Source organism: Centroberyx affinis, unplaced genomic scaffold (assembly GCF_046629955.1).
Source record: "Centroberyx affinis isolate AG114_WGS23_722 - 3 ecotype Tasmania unplaced genomic scaffold, CSIRO-AGI_Caff_v1 ptg004167l_1, whole genome shotgun sequence".
NCBI lineage: Eukaryota > Metazoa > Chordata > Actinopteri > Beryciformes > Berycidae > Centroberyx > Centroberyx affinis.
Window position 1 is genome coordinate 21,209 of NW_027281926.1, and position 19,936 is coordinate 41,144.

At 37.6% G+C, this 19,936-nt stretch overlaps 2 protein-coding genes and 1 non-coding gene across 3 annotated transcripts; 2 read left to right on the forward strand and 1 right to left on the reverse strand.

The window, feature by feature from the left end:
* The first annotated feature begins 796 nt into the window (after nt 1–796).
* LOC139663929 (transmembrane 4 L6 family member 5-like) lies at nt 797–7,271 on the forward strand. The gene is made up of 5 exons (XM_071542714.1): nt 797–988; nt 2,084–2,149; nt 4,488–4,639; nt 4,918–5,104; nt 7,165–7,271. The coding sequence occupies exons 1-5, from the start codon at nt 797–799 to the stop codon at nt 7,165–7,167; spliced, it is 600 nt and encodes a 199-aa protein (XP_071398815.1). The 3' UTR covers nt 7,168–7,271.
* A 795-nt stretch (nt 7,272–8,066) lies between these two features.
* trnaw-cca (transfer RNA tryptophan (anticodon CCA)) lies at nt 8,067–8,138 on the reverse strand. The gene has a single exon. It is a non-coding gene; the product is annotated as a tRNA-Trp (tRNA).
* Nucleotides 8,139–10,440: 2,302 nt separating this feature from the next.
* Nucleotides 10,441–16,489, forward strand: LOC139663930 (lysophosphatidic acid receptor 6). Its single transcript, XM_071542716.1, has 2 exons — nt 10,441–10,614; nt 15,046–16,489. Exon 2 carries the CDS (start codon nt 15,052–15,054, stop codon nt 16,006–16,008), a length of 957 nt encoding a protein of 318 aa, XP_071398817.1. The 5' UTR covers nt 10,441–10,614; nt 15,046–15,051; the 3' UTR covers nt 16,009–16,489.
* The last annotated feature ends 3,447 nt before the right edge of the window (nt 16,490–19,936 follow it).

The window sequence follows — 19,936 nt, forward strand, 5'->3', positions numbered from 1 at the left end:
TCCCATAAACCTTTGCTTCCTGTTCCCCCTCCCCCCCTGTATTCTATTCTATTCTATTCTACTCCTACTAAGCAAGGCAAGGCAAGGCAAGGTAAACTTTATTTATACAGCACATTTCATACACAAGGCAAATACAATGTGCTTCACATAAAACAGAAAAAATACATAAAATTACATTAAAAACAAAAGAAAGAAAGATATTGAGCAGTCACTCTCCCACTGGTGACACCTCTGGTCAGCCAGTATAGTCTTTTATTTGAAAGTAAAAGAAAAGTCCAACAGCTCCACATCATATAACAAGGGTTCAAATATAGTACATCTAGTATAATTACAGGAGTGGTCATAAGCCCATAGTTCAAAAAATAACTTTGGGCAGCAGACTAAACTCAGCTTTATGGCATGTAATAATCACACACACACACACACACACACACACTGACACACACAAGGGAGTCATAAAGGTGTGTGATAAAGATAGAGGTATAGAGGTTGGCTGTTCTTATCTCCCATAGCTCCACCTCTACGCCCACAACCCCAAGAAACCTCAGCTACATATATAAACACCACTTCCATCTTCTTTTTCTTTACATCTGAAGCGCAAGCGTTGACGTCTTTTAACGATAATTTGATATTTTTTTTGCATTTTTTCCCCCCTAAGCGTGCGAAAAAGGAAACGTATTTTACTGACCAAATCTGAAACAGAAGAAGCGGAAAATCTGAATTTTGGGGAGAAGCAAACTTAGGATTTGAAATTTTTTTTTTCTCTTGTTTTTACGGCCACATCTCGGAAGAAATCATGTGTACCGGGAAGTGCTCCAAGTTCATTGCCGTCTCGCTCTATGTGTTGGCCGCCGTGTCGGTCGTCTGCAACATCATGCTCTTCTTCCCCGACTTCGACACGTCGTTCGCGGCCGACGACAGGGACGGAAAAGACCGGATCACAGAGGAGGTCAAATACATGGGAGGCTTCATAGGGGGAGGAATCATGGTGAGTATCGCCGATATGTATAATAATAATAATAATGAATTTTATTTATATAGCTTTAAAATACGACGAAATGTCAAGGTGCTTCGCAGAAAGAGGAAAACAATCGTAGTACAACGTTAAAACTGGTCAATTTACACAAAAAAATCGTCATATATAGGCATAAACCAAGATAAGGGTTCAAATAAGATGAATAAAATTTGAGACAAAAATTTAGAGACCCAAGTTTAAAGGGAAGGCACATATGAACCAGGACCCTAGGGGAGAGCGGAGAGGAACAGGTGAGTCTTAAGATTTGATTTAAAAACAGAACTTCAAATTTACGGTTCAGTTCATTCGGTTCAGTTCAATTCAATTCTGTTCCATCTAGTCCAGTCCAGTCCAGTCCAATCCAGTCTAGTCCAGTCCAATCCAGTCTAGTCTAGTTCAATCCAGTCCATCCATTTCTATTCAGCTCTGTTATGTTCTGCTCCACGCAGTGACTTCTTTTAGTTTTGCTTAAATTGCTTTCGTTTTTGCCTTCATTTTTATTTTCTTAGTTTTTTGGTAACACTTTACAATAACGGTCACTAAGTTAAGGGTTAGTTAATGCTTAATAAGGGTTGGTTAATGCTTAACTAATGTGTAATTTACTAATGGTGTTCATGTTAACTAAGGTATTAAAATACATTATTTAATAGTTTATAAAGATGACTATTAAATAATGTATAAATGAATCCCTTAGTTAACATGAACACCATTAGTAAATGATTACCAGACACATTAGTTAACTGTTAATTAAGGGTTAGTTAATGCTTATTAAGCATTAACTAACCCTTAACTTAGTGACCCTTATTGTAAAGTGTTACCAGTTTTTCTGTATTTACTTTTTAATCACAATTGCCTTTATTTTATAAATATTACAAAGAAATAATAATGGCTGGCTTTACTTTTATTGTCCTCTTGTAGACAGTTGTGTGCAGTTTATCGCCATATAAAGACTGAGAATCAACCAAAGTCTCATGTTGGTTTCTCTCTTCCATTTTTTCCTAATTTTCTCCCCATCCTCCCTTGTTCTTTGATACTTTCCCTCTCTTCCTCTCTCTGATCTGATTCCAGGTCCTTATTCCTGCCATCCACATCCATCTGACCAGCAGTAAGGGCTGCTGCAACAACCGCTGTGGGGTGAGTGCATACAGGTTTTGTCTATTTGTTTCTCTTGTTGCTCTGGAAAACAGTTTTTGGACCAACCTGTTGTGGAGAATGGGCTGCAGTGAATACATTTGACCTCTTTTAGCGGTAGTGCTTTTCAGTTTACTGCATCGTCACAGTCAGAAAATGACACAATGGTGCGATACTCCTACATTTGTATTCTCTCAAACAAACTTCATCTCTGTAATAATAATAATAATAAACTTTATTTATAGAGCATTTTTTTTTAACACAAGTTACAAAGAGCTTTACAAGATTAAAACAAATTACAATAAAATGAAATGAGAGTAAAAGAGAAACCACACAATTTAAAAGAGCACAGTAAGAGAGGGTTAACAAAGTAAAACCATTAAAATAAAGAATAACAGAATCAGCACAGCACACAGAGGATTTACAAAGGAAGGAAAGGAAAGGCTCAAAATCAAAGCAATATTATAAACAGGTAGGTAATCGAGAGAGATGGTGATTGAAAAAACAGCCACAGGATTAAGGAAAGGCTTTTTTAAACAAGTGTGTTCTTAAAACGCGTACATTTTTACATTTTCAACACTTTCCAGCATGATTTTTTGCGATGTCACACTGTTTAGATCAGTGGTTCTCAATGTGGGATCTGGGGACCACCAGGGGTCCTTGAGGGGATTCCACAGGGTCCCCAGCAAATTGATGAATTGTTAAATTCACCATTATTTTATTTACAAGAACTTACTCACTGTTATCTGTCTACCTACAACACAGATGGTCATGGAATTCTGGACCAAATCATATCTGACAATAAAAATATTCTCAGATTTGGATCAGAGAGAAAATATCTCATAAGTGGGGGTCCGTGGCTCTAATATGGACTAAATTAGGGGTCCTTGATATAAAAAAGGTTGAGAATCACTGGTTTAAGTTATTGTCAAGTCAGGGCTGGGAAGAGTACTAAAATACCCTACTCAATAAGGATAGGATTACTGTAATTTGTTACTCTTAGTTTGCTGCAATGTTACTGAAGGAGAAGTAAAATTACTGGAGTGAAAATCTACTAAAGTGAAAGTAAATGGTAGCTCTTTTAAAATGTAGGGGAGACCGGGGATGACTGTAACAATCTTCGCATTTCTGTCCATATCTCCTTGCTCATTTGAGAAATCTGGTGTAAACGTTTTACATCTGAAAACTGAGCAGTTTCAACATCTGCATGGTGCACAGAAAAAGAGTTATTCTGTATCAAAGAAAGGGAGAGAAATGTTACATTCTACCCCACATCCTGGGTTAGTTGTAACAACATTTGGGGTAAAATGTTACATCTTTTTTTTTTATTTTTTTTTTTTTTTATTGGTGAAATAGCATTACAAAAAAAATAAAGAGTGACATAGAAGACAAACAAGATAGACATAATGGACAGACATACAGACAGTAACATAAAGCAGTTATGATGATGTAAGTGATCATATGATAAGAGTCCGGGAAAGAAAAAGACATAGTGTTAATGTCATAGTGATAATAAATATATGATGTAACAGCAATATCATTATAATAACAATAATAAAATAATATGATAATAATATAATAATACTATCACCATCATTATATACAATACAATATCATATCATATCATATAATAATGTTACATCTTGTGTAAAATCATTAAGTGTTACAACTATACCCAGTCTCCCCTACTTGGAGTAAAAGTTACTCTTTGGGTTTGTTTTTTTTTTTTTTAAAAAGAGAACATTGTTACATATCTTTCTCTTGCTCACAATCTAAATATATTTATTGAATCCACACTGCTACATTCTAACGAAGGCCTTTAAATAAGAATGTGCAATTGCATAAGAATTGAACAATGCTAAAAGGACAAGAGGGAAGTTTAAGGATTTTGAACTAGATTCTTTTGCGTAAAAAAAAAAAAAAAAATCAAATGAAAGTACAAAAACAACGTAAAATATGACTCAACATTTATGTGGCAAATTTATGTAACAAAATGTATACTCTGCTATTATTGCTTGTTCGTGAGTCGGATCCGAATCCGCCCCAAAATGTAATGGGTTCTTCCTTGGCCCATGCTACACCCTTCCACCAAGTTTCATGAAAATCGGGCCAGTAGTTTTTCCGAAATCCTGCTAACAGTCAAACAAACAAACAAACAAACAAACAAACGGCACCGAAAACATAACCTCCTTGGCGGTGGTAATAAGTAAAAGTAAAATTACTGACTTCAAAAAAATACTCAAAAATGTGCCACTGCACAAAATTGCCTTTTCGTTACAGCAAGAAGAGTAAATGTAATTTGTTATTTTGCCGTTGACTGTACTGTGTCTGTTCCTTCTAGATGTTCCTGTCCATTGGTTTTGCAGCAGCTGGTGTGGCGGGGGCCTTGTACAGTCTGAGTGTCGCTGCCTTGGGCCTGGCCAACGGGCCCACGTGCCTTTGGTCAAACCTGTACCATCCCATCCCAACATGGGGCACGCCGTTCGCCAACAGGTAAGACAGTATGTGGGTGTCTTCCCGTCAGTGTGGCTGGTAGGTCTTTCCTGGGAAAAATAATAATACATTTTATTTGTAGAGCGCTTTTCAGGGTACTCAAAGACACTTTACATAAGTTAAAAACAACACAATAAAATCATATGACACACAAGATTAATCACACATTAAAAGCAGTTCTGAAGAGGTGAGTTTCGACTAGTGATTTGAACATGAGCGGATCGGTACAGTCTCGGATGTGCCCAAGATAATCCCTGTTTCCTGTCCTCCTTCCCCAGTAATGGCAGCTACCTGGGCGACAAGGACATGTGGAAGTGGTGTAGAATTCCAGAGAACGTGGTGGAGTTCAATGTGGCTCTGTTCTCCACTCTGCTGGTGGCCGCCGGCGTGGAGCTGGTCCTCTGTGCCATCCAGATGGTCAACGGACTCTTTGGATGCCTCTGCGGTACCTGCTCCGGCAAGGAGGTGAGGCCAGAGCTGTCTAATGCTGCCTGCACAGTCAGCAGATTGGACTTTTAGTTCTACCATCATTTCTGAGAGAGCGTCTCCAGAGCTGCTCTGGAGACAGGAATCATCTCACTTGGTTGAGCTAAACCTCGGTGGGCAGAGCCAAAGAACCACAGTTTTTCTGTCCAAGTAACGTTAGACTGAAGCCCAGTGAAGAAGGCAAGAGGTAAGAGAGGAGGAAGCTAATATGAAGCCTAGCACTCTTGATACAAGCTGAAGAAATACAATCTAGCCACACTAAGGCAAGGCAAGGCAAGGCAAGTTTATTTATACAGCACATTTCAGCAACAAGGCAATTCAAAGTGCTTTACATAAAACATTAAAAGCATCAAGACAAAGTGAAAAAGATAAAATTCATATAAAAGAACAAGCAAAATGCATTGCATTAAAAGAATCAAATGAAGTAAAATAGAAAGATATTTTTATCCCCCTAAAGGAAAGACAGAATCAAGCAGAGTTACTTCTTGGTATTGAGTATTCACTCTCACACTGGTGACTCTGTCAGCCAGTATACGAGTAAGTGTGCCTTACCTCTCCAAAGATAGTCACAACTTAAAAGACCTTTTGTCGGCCCCACCGGACAAAAATATGTATAGCGCTATAACTTTTCGGAGAGTGAACTCCCTCAATTCTTCCTTTCAAAAGGAAATCAGTTTTGATGAGATCATGAAGGATTCTTAGAAGGAGCCTAGATTCTTTCCGGTGGTCTTACCCCGCCGCATAGGCCGGCCCCACAGCCCGAAGTTATAGATGAGAATGGCGATGGTGTAATTTTTCGTTACCTTTTCATGGTTGTCAAACAACAGCATGCTCATTAAAATGTTTTTTCTTGAAGTGTCAAAATGCTAGCATGACTCCTCTCTTGAACGGAAGTTTTCACGGGAATTTGCTAGCTTGTTAGCATTTTGGGCGTTTTAATGATAATGCAGTTCTTTGATAACTGTGTAAATTATAAAAAAAAAAACCCATAACCCATGTGAAAGCATTAGATAGTAATAGATATTCTTCCAGGCCTATAGCCTACGAAATTAACTGTTTAGCATTAGCCAAACTGGTTCCGCTTGTGTGTTTCCAGTCGGACACCGACCCCTACCCGCATTTTCGCTTTTGGTGTTAATTTCAGACCATATTCTTACGTTAGTGTTTTTTTTTTGCGAGTACTTGAGTACTCTATAATAATTTAATGCGAGTACTCGAATATTGAAATTACTTAAAATGCTCATCCCTACCGTATGCACCAGGTGCGTCGGAGGAGCAGGACAAAGAACAAATCAGTAGACTCCCACATCACGCCATTCTTATCTGTCTAGGTTGGCTAGTTAGCCTAGCTGACCTTCCAAGATCAAACTAGCCATACTAGTTAGCTAGCTGCTGACCTGCTGAATGCCATGGACATGAAAGAATGAAACAAGAAGTCATTGCTATTTCTATTTCATTTATATTTTGACCAGAGTTCCTTTTTTGCCATTGAAGTTTGCCAGTTAGCTAAGTTGCGCTTTCAAAAATTGGTTTGTTTGTTTTTTGCTCCGCCCATTGATGTTTAACTCAACCAATGACTTTATTTCAGCCTCCAGAGCAGCTCTGCTTCTGAGAAATATTTGCAGCACTAAAATTACAATCTGCTCAAAATCAGCAAACCCCCAAATGGTTCCCAGCACTTTCTGGTAGACATGCTTAAAGTCACACTGAAACACTCTGAGAGAGCATCTTGCTTCCTTAATGTGATGTGTTTCCTGTTGAAACAGGATGAAGTCACCACTTAAGATTTTCTATTTTCCAGGAAGTAAAAGTAATGACATTTTGATATAAAAATACAAGAAAATATATATATATTTTTTTGTCATTTTCTTTGGCAGAAATTGTCAAATAGGTGTATGGTATGATAGTTTGAATTGGTCATTTTTTATTCCAGTGTGACTTTAAGTAGTAAGTCATTTTAGGGGAGAGGTAAAAGCAAGGAAGCGAGGGAGAGTGTGTGTGTCTGAACTAACCCCAGCCTTTGTTTCTTTTCTGAACAGTAAGCACAACTACAACAATATACCATGACTGCTTGAAGAATAAGAAGAAGTGACAGTGTAAAAAATTACATCATCATCATCATCATCATCATCAACAACAACAGTCATCACCATCATCATCGTCATAATCATCATCATCATTATTTCTTCAAGAGGAATGAATGGTTTAATTGATAAATGGTCATTTCACAACTATTTCACTGGGCCTTTATATTTATTAAGCATATCATATTATGATGTTAGCGCTGCCTGTTATTCAAGCACAGTATGACTGAAGGCCTTATAAGTAGACTGTAGATATAAGCATTGATGCAATATAATATATGAGTCTGCAAATGTGTATGTTTTCCATATTCTGTAATGAAGAACTGAACTGCAGAGAGCGCTAATACGTTTAATTGTTTCAAAAATATCTCCAGTCCTTGTAACATTTTTTCTGAATTGAATTAGATGATGCTAACAAGTGATGTAGTAGAGGGTAAACCACTATTATGAGGTGAATGCATGGTCTTTGTCAATAGTAAGTGACTGATGTAAGCTATGAGTTGGCTATCTACTGATTCCTTTAAGAGGGGAAACGATAAATGAATGCTCGTCTGTAAATATAGTTGATTTTTGTTTCTATTAATGACTGTCTGTTTCAGTTTTATTCAGAGTAAAGAACAAATGAGCCTGGATAATGAAAATACAGCGATAAACCTTGAGAATATCACTCTCGAATATCAACCGTTTCCCTGTTTTACAAGAAATTACAGCTTATATTATATTATCATTTTTCATCCTCCGCATTATATAGCCTAGATATCGTGGACAATGCGCGTCACAGCAGGCCTATCTTGATTACAGCACGTCGTGAATACTGTAAAAAAAAAAAACAGACCGAAAAAATAAAATAAAAAGTTTGACCCCGACGTGATTTGAACACGCAACCTTCTGATCTGGAGTCAGACGCGCTACCGTTGCGCCACGAGGTCCACGCCAGTGCATGTTCACAGGAGTGTATTTAGCTTGAATATACAAGACATTATTACAGTGACACGAGCATTAATGTTTCAAGTTTATCCTCTTTTTGAGTTAAATTAGGTGCCTTGAGTTAAATTAGGTGCCTTTACAAGTCATATTTCATAACGTCAAAACCTACATCATTAAAAAAAACCGACTTGAAAGCATCACGTAGGCTAATAGATGTTTTGCTAGTTCCATCATTGACTAGTTATGACATTGTGGACTTGATAACCATTTTTTTTTTTTTTTTTTTTTTTTTTTTTACGTAAAAACGCGATCAATAATAACAATAATAATAATGATGAATAATGTGTCTAAATAACGCGATAACTTATTGACTGACTATTGCATTGCTGACTCGGTAGCCATTTTTAGCTGAATAATGCAATAACACTAATGTTTTTAGGCGATATAAACGATATAGAAACTCACAAGAAACTCCTGCTGCATTATTTTGACTTTTGGGAAGCCCTGTACACTGTTTACTGGTCTTGAATGGGACTCCATTTGCTCTGGTCTCAGTCTTGACTTGGTCTCGACCCCCTGTGGACCTGGTCTGGAGTCCAGCTGGACTGGACCTGGACGCATTCATGACCTTAACTACCTTATTATGAGCTGTATAAACACATATTTTAACTTTTCCCACTTGAAGTTTCTAAGGTTTCTCTCCTGTAAGAGGCTTCTGGATGATGCAGGTAACCATTTCCACCTCGTTTCTTTTCCCAAGAGATAATTTTATGATGTAAGATGATGAATGGAATGTGTTGAGGACAAAGTGCCTCTATATACTTCTTCTATCTCTACTTGAAACTATGGACTATATATTCTAAAGCAGTGGTTCTCAACGTGGGGTCGGGGGACCATCAGGGGTCCTTGAGGGCATTCCAGGGGGTCCCCAGCAGATTGATGAATTGTTAAACTTCATTATTTTGTCATTTTAGAATGACTGTTTTGATCATAGTTTCACTGTTATCTCTCTACCTACAATACAGACAGTCATGGAATTCTGGACAAAATCATATCTGACAATAAAAATATTCTCAGATTTGGGTCAGAGAGACAAAATCTCATCAAATGGGGGTCCGTGGCCCTAATGTGGACTAAATTAGGGGTCCTTGATATGAAAAAGGTTGAGAACCACTGTTCTAAAGTATGCTCATGAGTTAAAGGGGCATTAAGTAATCTATAAGCATTACTGACCTGTATTGATGAACAAGCTGACATTGTGAATGCAGCCCAACAGTCATTGTCCTATAAATAAAGTGATGACATTTGTTTGCCAATTGCAGCAGGCTATTTATAGGATATCTTATCCTGTTTTTAAAGTAAAAAAAACAACAACTTGGGGTTGATAATGAATATTGCATTCTTAATTGGCCTCTGAATATATATATATAAGTTATGAAGACTTTCGGCCACTTCGGTTCAGGATGGCAATTTAAGACTGAAGGGGTCAAGCTGCATTTTCCCAATTCCTATTACCTGTTGACCTCGATTAGGGTTAGACTGATATATCAGCTACCAATACATCAATATTGTCCTTTTATTAAATATCATATATCAGCAGAAGATAGAAGAAAAGAGTAGTAGGCGAGCACACAAAGCCACAATGTTGCTATATGACAGCGGTGAGATAAGATCAAACTTTCTCTTCTCTCTCTCTCTTTCTCAAACTTTATTGATGCCAGTGGGGAAATGGGGTGGCTGCAGCAGCAAAATAATAACAATAGAACATAAACAAGAATATAACAAATAGGAGGGTATTAAACATTGAGCAACCAACAATATCAATGTGCCAGGAACATATTAAGTAAAAATGTTTAAGTAAAGTGCATGAAAAGTATGAATTACAGCATTATGAGGTGGGTCAAATGACAGCAGTAGACTATACTGAGTCAAAGAAAAATGAATGAATATATTTCCGATATGAAAATAGGCAAAAAATAGAAATCCTTTTAAAAAAGTGACAATATCCAAATATATGCAATATATACAAATGAAGACAAATATGGGAATATGAAGAAAACAAATACGTAAACATGCAGCTTACATGATGTGCAAAATGTGCATCACATTCACCTTAGCACAGCAGTATACTGTGTATACGTACAAAAAGACAGAGAGAGTGTGCTTGTGTGTGTGTGTGTGTGAGAGAGAGAGAGAGAGAGAGAGAGAGAGATAGAGAGAGAGAGAGAGAGAGAGAGAGAGAGAGAGAGAGAGAGAGAACAGATCGATTTCCTGTTCTGAGTCTCATACAGAGAAAAGAGACAGAGCAACAGACAGGTCAGTTAAACCTCCAGTATAACAGACAAATAGTATGACAGGCTGACAGACAGAGAGAGAGAAAGACAGACAGAAAACAGCACTTGGGAATTATTTCTGTCTTCATCCTCCTCTTCCTCCTCCTCCTCTTCTGGATCTCCTCCTCTTCAGATCATCCAGCAGGTAAAGGACTCAGTCTAGAGTCCTAGTCTTTACTGGACCTCGGTATAATACAGTATGACTATTGCATCATGTCGGATCAGCAGCTTATAATAATTGCATGTGTGAATCATTCAGTTCAAGACCACAAACAAAAGCCATATCTGTCAGATAGGAAAAATCAAGAGGCAGAGGGAAAATGTATTGATATGTGTGGAAGCGTGGGTGCATGATCTGTGTTTGAGATAGTGAGTGTGTGTGTGTGGGGGGGGGGGGTGTGTGTGTGGTGATGTTACTCATACTGAAAATGAAAAAGTCAGCAGTGGCAGTTGAAGATATGACTGTTCAGAGATGAACACTCTGTGATAGCAGAAGAATTATTATCAGCCAACAGGGTAGTTAAATAAAAACAAAAATAAAAAAAAAGTCACATTTGAATTGAAAGCATTGTGCATTCTGAGATCACATGTGACAGTTTTTACTTCAGATTCAATTTCAGTTCACTGGTGAAAAGTCTTTTTTTTTTTTCCACATTTTCACATTTTCACCTGCCATTCCATATGACAATATTAGTGAAAATGTCATTTTCACATGAGAAGTGGGAAAATTCACATGTTCCCAACGTGTCCAAAAAGCACATGTGCTTTGAATTGATATGTGGGTTTTCTGTAAAGGAAGTAAACCTTTTATAAACAATTTTTCAATTTGGTACGCTATATTTGCGTGTGTAGCAGCATTGAGTTCTGCTTTCCATGAGGAACTGCAAACCCATGTTGGCTCAGAGACTTTGTTCCTCCTAACCAGAAAAAAACGCATGACGCAATAAAAAGGTTTTAAAATTGTGTGTGTGTGTGTGTGCCAACATGGTGGGAGGGGCAAACATTAGCATATGACAAGACTGGCAGATAATACTAAAATCACACAAAACACCATTCAAAATAAATCAATATTCTTGCTATGGACACACAAGAGTCACAACAGAAACTACATTAAACTGTCATAACTCACTGAGCTCTCGACCATTTTTTAACCCCTGCTGCTTATTAACATATACGAAAGTTTCACTTCTTAGTTTAGCGTTAAAGGAATAGTTCACCCAAAGATGAAAATTCTGTCATCATCTCCTCCCCCTCATGCCAGTTGAAACACAGGTGAAGTTTGTCCATATAACACACAGGGAGGCTGCAGCACAACTCCATAGCAGCCTTCTCCAAAACAACTGAGGTCAGTGGGGACCAGTTCTTCAGAGTTCCAAAAAGACCTACAGTATATTTACACCATCATTTAGTGCAAATCTGAACTACAGCTGATTGATTTGCAACAAATAATGGTGTATAGGTCTTTCTGTTCACAGTGTGATTGTTTGGCTGTTTTTGTTTTGGAGCTCTAAAGAACAGGTAATTATTTCATGATTAATGTGTATGTGTATGTGTGTATATGTATATGTATGTATGTGTATATGTATGTACTGTATATATACTGTATATATATGTATGTATGTATGTATGTGTGTATATGTATCTTGTAACCCGGCGCAAAGACAGCATCTCATGTTGATAGTACTGTATATACGTATATATATATTTAGATCTAGTTTACTCAGTTTTGTATATGCATAGTTGTCTACATACTGCAGATTGCACAGGCACTTTCTTTCTTTCTTTCCCAGTCTCTGCCAGGACTGGTTTTTATCTCTGTTTTTTCCTATTTGTTTTAGTCTCTTATCGTGCTTTTTCTGAATTTTTATTTGTACCTTCCTATCCTGTAATGTACACACTGGAAGCTACTGTACACCAGAATTTCCTTCGGGATCAATAAAGTATCTATCTATCTATCTATCTATCTATTTTTAAGAGCCAAGATAATCGACTGTGTCCCTTACTGTGAACTTGAGTTAAGAGGCTTCTACTAATATTGCTGGGACCAAAGAGTATAGTCTGTTTTCCCTAAATGGAGACATCTACCTGAAACTACTAGCGCAGAATCATCTGCATATAAAAAAAAAAGCTCATAAGAACATTCAGCTTCAACTTCAACTTTATTGTCCCCGAGGGGAAATTTGTCTTGCAGCCAGGTAAAACACACTGAGACATAGGCACACAGACTCAGATACAAAAAACATAAAATACATGAATACATCAAGTGACAACAGGAAACCTAGAGCAGTGATTCTCAACCTTTTTCATATCAAGGACCCCTGATTTTGTCCACATTAGAGCCACGGACCCCCCAATTTGATTCGATGTTGTCTCTGATCCAAATCTGAGAATATTTTTACTGTTAGATATGATTTTGTCTAGAATTCCATGACTATCTGTATCGTAGGTAGAGAGATAACAGTGAAACTATGACCAAAATAGTCATTCTTCTACGTTCTCTATTTGTGTTAACTTCATGTAAATTAAATACTGCTGAAGTTTAACAATTCATCATTTTTCTGGGGACCCCCTGGAACCCCCTCAAGGACATCATGAGCATTTAACAGTTTGGTGGCCTGAGAAATAAAAGAATTCTTCAACCTGTTAGACCTGGCCTTTGGTAGTCTAAAGCTCAAATTCTCCATACAGAGGATGAAGAGGACACTGTCAAATATCTCGAGCCTTAGAAGTTGCTCTCTTACGGAAGATGTGAGACAGATCAGGCAGTCTAACACCAATGATCTTACTGGCCACATTCAGATCTTTCTGAAAGTAAAGTGGTCCCAGGATGCTCCCTAGGGGGACCCCATATAAATATATATATCTATAATAAACCTAAACTGAGACAGAGTCCAACCCACAACCTGCTTCCTGTCCTCTAGATAAGACCTCACCCAACTAACTGCAACATCTTTAAAACCAACAACCGATAGATGAATAGATGAGCGTTTCTTGTCTCACAAATTTTGTTTTGCTATTTGAAACGGTCGGCTATAAAGTAGTGTCTGCTGTTTCAAGCTCAGGTCAAGAAATCTTACGCCCACTCTGGCCTGCCCTGTAGAAATTTCGCAGAAAGTTACGTAATAATGCAATAAAACTACATTTTAGTTCTGTAAATGTCAGGGTGAATTTCTTAATACTGTTGAGTAATGTCAAAGAAATGTCATAATTAATATTCGGGTAAATTTATGTAACTTCAATTAAATTTCATAGATATTTCTGGCAAATTACTAGTAATTTCGGATATATTTTTTTATTTGTATATTTTTTCCTACTTCTCATTGCTTAGTTTCTATTCTATTTTTGCACATATATTCTACTTTCTTTTTCTCCCTGCTGAACATACTGTGGTAAGGTGACCAATGGGCCAAACTCCCAGAAAGTTGGGGTTGTCCTTTAAATGCCTCATAAATTAATTATTAATGTAAAATTGTTGCACTGGGCTGTACGCATGTTTTACTCATCTATGAGAAATGATTTGTGAGTACGTATTTGTGCAGTTTTTTTGCAGCCCCTAATGTAAAGTTGAATCTGTTCATCATGTTCAAACGTGCCACTTGTGAGATTTCATTTGTTGTCTAAAATGCCACAAATGAATGTGAGAGTGGGAGGTGATAGAGTGTGAAAGAGAAAGACAAACACAAAAGAAAGGAAAGAGATGATGGAGTAAGATTGCTAGAGTTTCCGAAGGCCTTTGAGATTTTTTTTTTTTTTCCTGAGAACCTTGGTGAGTTTAGAGGAAATGACTCTGCAGTTTGCGTCTTTGTGCCTTTTGTAACTTCTACAGGAGCCTTTTGGTACATTTTTGTCATGGAGGTGTGTGAGGTTTTGGGGAGCGACTGAATGCTCATCTATCTTCTCCTCTTCTATCATTTAAAGCACCAACTTGTTGGCAAATAAGCTCTATCCTTCACCTGAAGAATAAATGTCAAAAATAAATCCTCAGAGAATAGAGTCAGAATTTAAAGAGTTTAAGAGTGGGGTCCGGGGACCACCAGGGGTCCTTGAGGGGGTCCCCAGCAAATTGATGAATTGTTAAACTTCACCATTATTTCATTTACAAGAAGTTAACACAATTAGAGAATGTAGAAGAATAACAATTTTGATCATAGTTTCTCTGTTATCTCTCTACCTACAATACAGACAGTCATGGAATTCTGGACAAAATCATATCTAACAATAAAAATATTCTCATATTTGGGTCTGAGAGACTCATCAAGTGGGGGTCCGTGGCTCTAATGTGGACTAAATTAGGGGTCCTTGATATGAAAAAGGTTGAGAATCACTGCTTTAAAGAATTATAGAATTCTGGTTTTAAATTCAGAATTCTGACTTTATATGTCCACCACACTCACTACTTCTTCTTCTTCTTCTTCTTCTTCTTCTTGAGTCTACAGATCATCTTTGGCTGTCTTACTCCCCCACCCCGTCCAATATCTTTTGTCCATCCCGTCATCTTTTTAGGCTCGGCCTCTCTGTCACCTCCGTTTCTTCTCTAACCTCTCTTCTTTCTCTTCTCTCTCTCTCTCTCTCTCAGGTCATCATGTCCATCATCAACACCACCACCGCCTGCCACAACCACTCTACAGGCCAGACTGACATCGTATTTGTCAGCGTTTACTCCGTCATCTCCGTTATGGGCCTCGTTCTCAACGTCACGGCGCTCGTAATCTTCCGCCACACCAAGTCCCGATCGCACACCACAGTTTATATGACCAACTTGGCCGTAGCGGATCTACTCCTGGTCCTAACGCTGCCCATGAGGATCTACTACCATCTGGGGTACACCGACCTCCCTCAGAAGCTGTGCGACTGGGTCGGTCTGGTCCTGTTGGCCAACATGTACGGCAGCATCTTCCTCCTCACTTGCATTTGCTTCGACCGCTGCATGGCCGTCACCTTCCCCATGTCCCCTCGCGTCCAGGAAGCGAGGAAGAAGGCCCCGCTCATTTGCATCGGGGTGTGGACGCTCACCTTCGGCGCCAGCCTGCCCGTCTACCTCTCCAGATGGAACGTCTCCCGGGAGGAGCACTGCTTCGAGACCCTGCCGGTCTACGCCACGCGACCGGTGGTGATTTTTTCCACGCTGTCCGTGGGGTTCGGGATCCCGTTAGCGGTGATGCTCATCTGCTCCTGGGGTTTGGTCCGGGCCATCCGGCGGAGCACCGCGGCCCAGACCGACCTGGTGGACAGCAAGAAGATCCAGAGGATGATTGCCGCCAGCCTCTTCATCTTCCTCCTCAGCTTCCTCCCTTACCATGCCACCCTGGGCATCCTCTACCTGTATGGAAAGGCGATACCATGCACCCTGTTGGCCGCATACCACTACAGCCTGATGGTGGCATGTCTGAACGCCATGTTAGATCCCATTGCATACTATTTCACCACAGAGACCTTTAGGAGGAAGGTAGACATGGATGCTGTGAGGAAGATGCTCCCCTTGAACAGTCAAGGCTCTATAGAGGCGAACAGCAAAAGCAGAGGGCCTATCAACACTTAGAGGGGTGTTGAGGAAGTGAAGTGTCATATACTGTACAGTACCACTCAATAGTTCTTGACTGCCACCGATAAAACCATGTAGCCTACTTTAAAGTTGGTTATAAGCACAAACATTACTAGGATGAAAATGAAATCCAGGACTGAGCTATTTCACATCATCAAAATAAAGAAATTAAAATCTCGTGGTCTAGGGAAGACCGGGTTGTGACCCAATGCTGGGTTGGGGGGAATTTGAAAAGGTCCCCAAATTGCTCCAGAGAAATGTTGTCAAAATGTATTAAGCATGTTAGACCCAGTGGTGGAAAGTAACTAAGTACATTTACTCAAGTACTGTACTTAAGTGCAATTTTGAGGTACTTGTACTTTACTTGAGTATTTCCATTTTATGCTACTTTGTACTTATACTCCACTACATTTCAGAGGGAAATATTGTACTTTTTACTCCATTACATTTATTTCACAGCTATAGTTACTAGTTACTTTTCAGATCAATATTTTATACTTAAAAGATTTGATCATCTTTATAAAATAACTATAAAATAGCATTGTTATAGATTAGACTACCCAAAAGTATAGCTAAGTTGTTAAGATTAGCTTCACGTTGACAACTTTAAAATGCTGCTTACATGTACATGTATGTCAATAAATCAGTATTAATATTCCAATAATTTATGAAAAATATAACTCTCTAAATGGGGACAGTTTGCATAATGAGTACGTTTACTTTGATACTCTAAGTACATTTTGCTGCCAATACTTATGTACTTTTACTTAAGTAAGATTTTGAATGCAGGACTTTTACTTGTAATGGAGTATCTTTACATTGTTATGTTGCTACTTTTACTTAAAACATCTCAATACTTCTTCCACCACTGGTTGGAGCCCCTTTGTTTTGCTACTAAACAAGGTAGGTATATAAAAAGTGTATATTTATTGTCTAAAAACAGGCCTTACAACTCCTGCAAAATCACTTCTGGGTCACAAAAAAGTGGTTTTGAAAATTTTTTTTTTTTTTTTTTTAAAACCATCAGGGGATTTAAAAAAAAGAAAAGAAACCAAAACACAATTTGGACAGATGAAACTTTCCAGTGGGGAAACTGGGTCATCACAGCGGCAGAGAATATGATATACAGTATATAAGAATATGAGTATTGCATTATAGTAGAGTGAGTATTATAGTATGAGTATTAAGGATAATACAACAAATGTATAAATGAAAATACAGTTTCTTCATTGACGTATTGAAGTATTTATTGCTGGCTAGTTACATTATTAGGTGTGCAGATGGAGGAAATGTATATAGAAATGTGTCCTAGATGAGCAACTATGCATTGTAAGCTATTCACATTCTCAGATTTACAGGTGGATGTAACACATGTGCTGGAATATGTGCAGAATGTGCAGATGTGCATTATTACCAAGCACCTTGTGAAACATACAGATGGAGGTAACAAATGTGGTGCAATGCAAGAGGTGGTTAAGTGCAACGGATCTGTGTGTGTGGGAATCAATATCAGGGGACAATATGATATAGTGACACAGCAAAAATTCATATTAAAGCAGCTTTGGAAACTGTTTTGAACCGATACCATGAAGATATGTAACCCAATTTCATTTTTTTTTAACTCAACTTTATTTATATAGCACCTTTCATACAAGCATGCAGCCCAAAGTGCTTCACATAGCAAAATTACAACAATAAAAAAACAATAAATAAGAGTCAATAAAATAAAATAAAAATACAATAAAATAAACACCAGGGATAAAAGTAAAAACCAATGACTGGAACTTAAAAACTAAGGCTATAACATTACTCCAAATTAAAAGCCAGATTAAAAAGACAGGTCTTTAATTTCCTTTTAAAAATACCGAGAGAGCTTTTTAGGTTAGGTCCTGATTAGCCAAATAATGCAAGTAGAAGCCACGGCTGACTATGGACGTCATTTAAACTTTCATTTTGGTGCTATATTTACATGGATTTTCAGTGTTGATGTAGAAATGTTTGCCTATAAACTGAACTGAACCACACCCCTATCGCAATCGTTGTCTCTTGTGGTCAGAAAAGAAGATGTGAAATGATGGTTTGCAGTTCTACCAAGACTATGTGGGAAAATGAGCCATTTCCTCATTGTGTCTTTTCATGTTGCAAGCTCAATACTCCATCCAAACCTAAAGGTAGCAGCTCCAGAAAGCTTAAGTATAAGGGTCAGAGAATTTTTTTAACTTTTTTGACAAAATTCTTAATGCACGTGTTGTGGTTTGTGTTAACTGTGCATTAGTATCTGTTGGTCTTTGGATGTTTTCAACTCTTAAGGTCATAAACAAGGGGAAGCACAGAGTCACACCTTCAAAGTGACTAAAGTGTTGTGACTTGTGTGTACTACTCTACTGTATATAGCGCATTAATGTACAAAGCTCTTGAGTGCAAATGAGCTGTTGCCAATTAACTGTGACAAGACCTAATTTGGTGTTTGAAGAATGTAACTAATATCCCAAGTGGCCTTATGGTTCTAATAATCAGCATGTGTAAATTCAGAAATTTTTACCAAGTATCAAGGATGAAGGTTCTCAAAGAAGAAAAACAAAATCCAAGACATTTGTCATAGAAAAGGGTTAAAAGCCTTTATTCCGTTGGCCTGTTTTGGTAACACTTTACAATAAGGGTCACTAATTTAAGGGTTAGTTAATGCTTAGTAAGTGTTAGTTAATGCTTAATAAGTGTGTAATAAGTGTAGTAATGTGTAATTTACTAATGTGTTCATGTTAACTAAGGCATTAATTTATACATTATTTAATAGTTTATAAAGATGACTTAAAGTATAAATTGATACTTTAGTTAACATGAACACCATTAGTAAATGATTACAGACACATTAGTTAACTGTTAATTAAGCATTATTACTGTTATTAAGCATTAACTAACCCTTAACTTAGTGACCCTTATTGTAAAGTGTTAGTTTTTATGTTTTTAATCTGTTCTTTGTACATTTCTAACCTTTTTCGACATTATACATTATATTTTTTTGTTGTTGTTTTTTTTGGTATATCAAGAATTTTTCAAACTAAACTTCACAGTGCCTATAAAAGACACAAGGGAAGCTGTAAAGTCATTTCACATGAGCAGTCCAACTCTGAGAGCTTTGATGGTATGTCTGGACAAAAAGAGGCAGGAAAGGAGATACAAAAAAAATGGTGTTGATACACATCTTGCAGCGAGAAACTGTATCACACAGCAGCAGAAAACGCCCAGCCAAGAGTTCACACACACACACACACACACACACACACACACACACACACAACACACACACACACACACACACACACACACACACACACACACACACACACACATTTAGTTCTCAAGAACTTGAAACAGTTTTAACAAACTTACTGCAGCTCATGTGATAAATCACAAACCGTAATATTCATTTTGACTCTAGTGTCCGCTAAAGTGAAGAAGACAGCTGTTATTATATACTCTTATATAATATTATATTTATATTTTTTAGGCTTGTACCATACTAGAAACCTTTATTGTGCTGTAAAAAAAACCTTTAAGAGTCTCCATAGGACATTTATGATGCTGTAAAGAACCCTTTATGAAATTATGACATGTAATGTGGTATTAAAAGAACTTTTTAAGACTCAAACTGGGCTTTCCATTCTGTCTTCAAGAGCATGAACTTACAACATGGTGTGATCAAAAATAATTTTCTACATATCTGTTCTTTACTGGGCAGTATGTAATTAATGTTTTATTATTGTGAAAATGTAACTATAAATCGTCACATCTTAGCTGTGATGTCATAATCCTTTGCAAAACAATGGAAAAAAGACTTCACAGCAAAGGCCTGAAATCCACCTGTTCATTCAGACCAGGATATTCTAAATTTGAAATCCAAAAAGTTTCTTGTTGTAAAAGTAAT

Bases quoted from the DNA above. Each gene is read 5' to 3' on its own strand.
- LOC139663929 (XM_071542714.1), top strand. From the start codon at position 797: ATGTGTACCGGGAAGTGCTCCAAGTTCATTGCCGTCTCGCTCTATGTG. The intron at 2,150-4,487 runs GTGAGTGCATAC...TGTTCCTTCTAG, and splicing joins GCTGCAACAACCGCTGTGGG to ATGTTCCTGTCCATTGGTTT. The intron at 4,640-4,917 runs GTAAGACAGTAT...CTCCTTCCCCAG, and splicing joins GGCACGCCGTTCGCCAACAG to TAATGGCAGCTACCTGGGCG.
- LOC139663930 (XM_071542716.1), top strand. From the start codon at position 15,052: ATGTCCATCATCAACACCACCACCGCCTGCCACAACCACTCTACAGGC.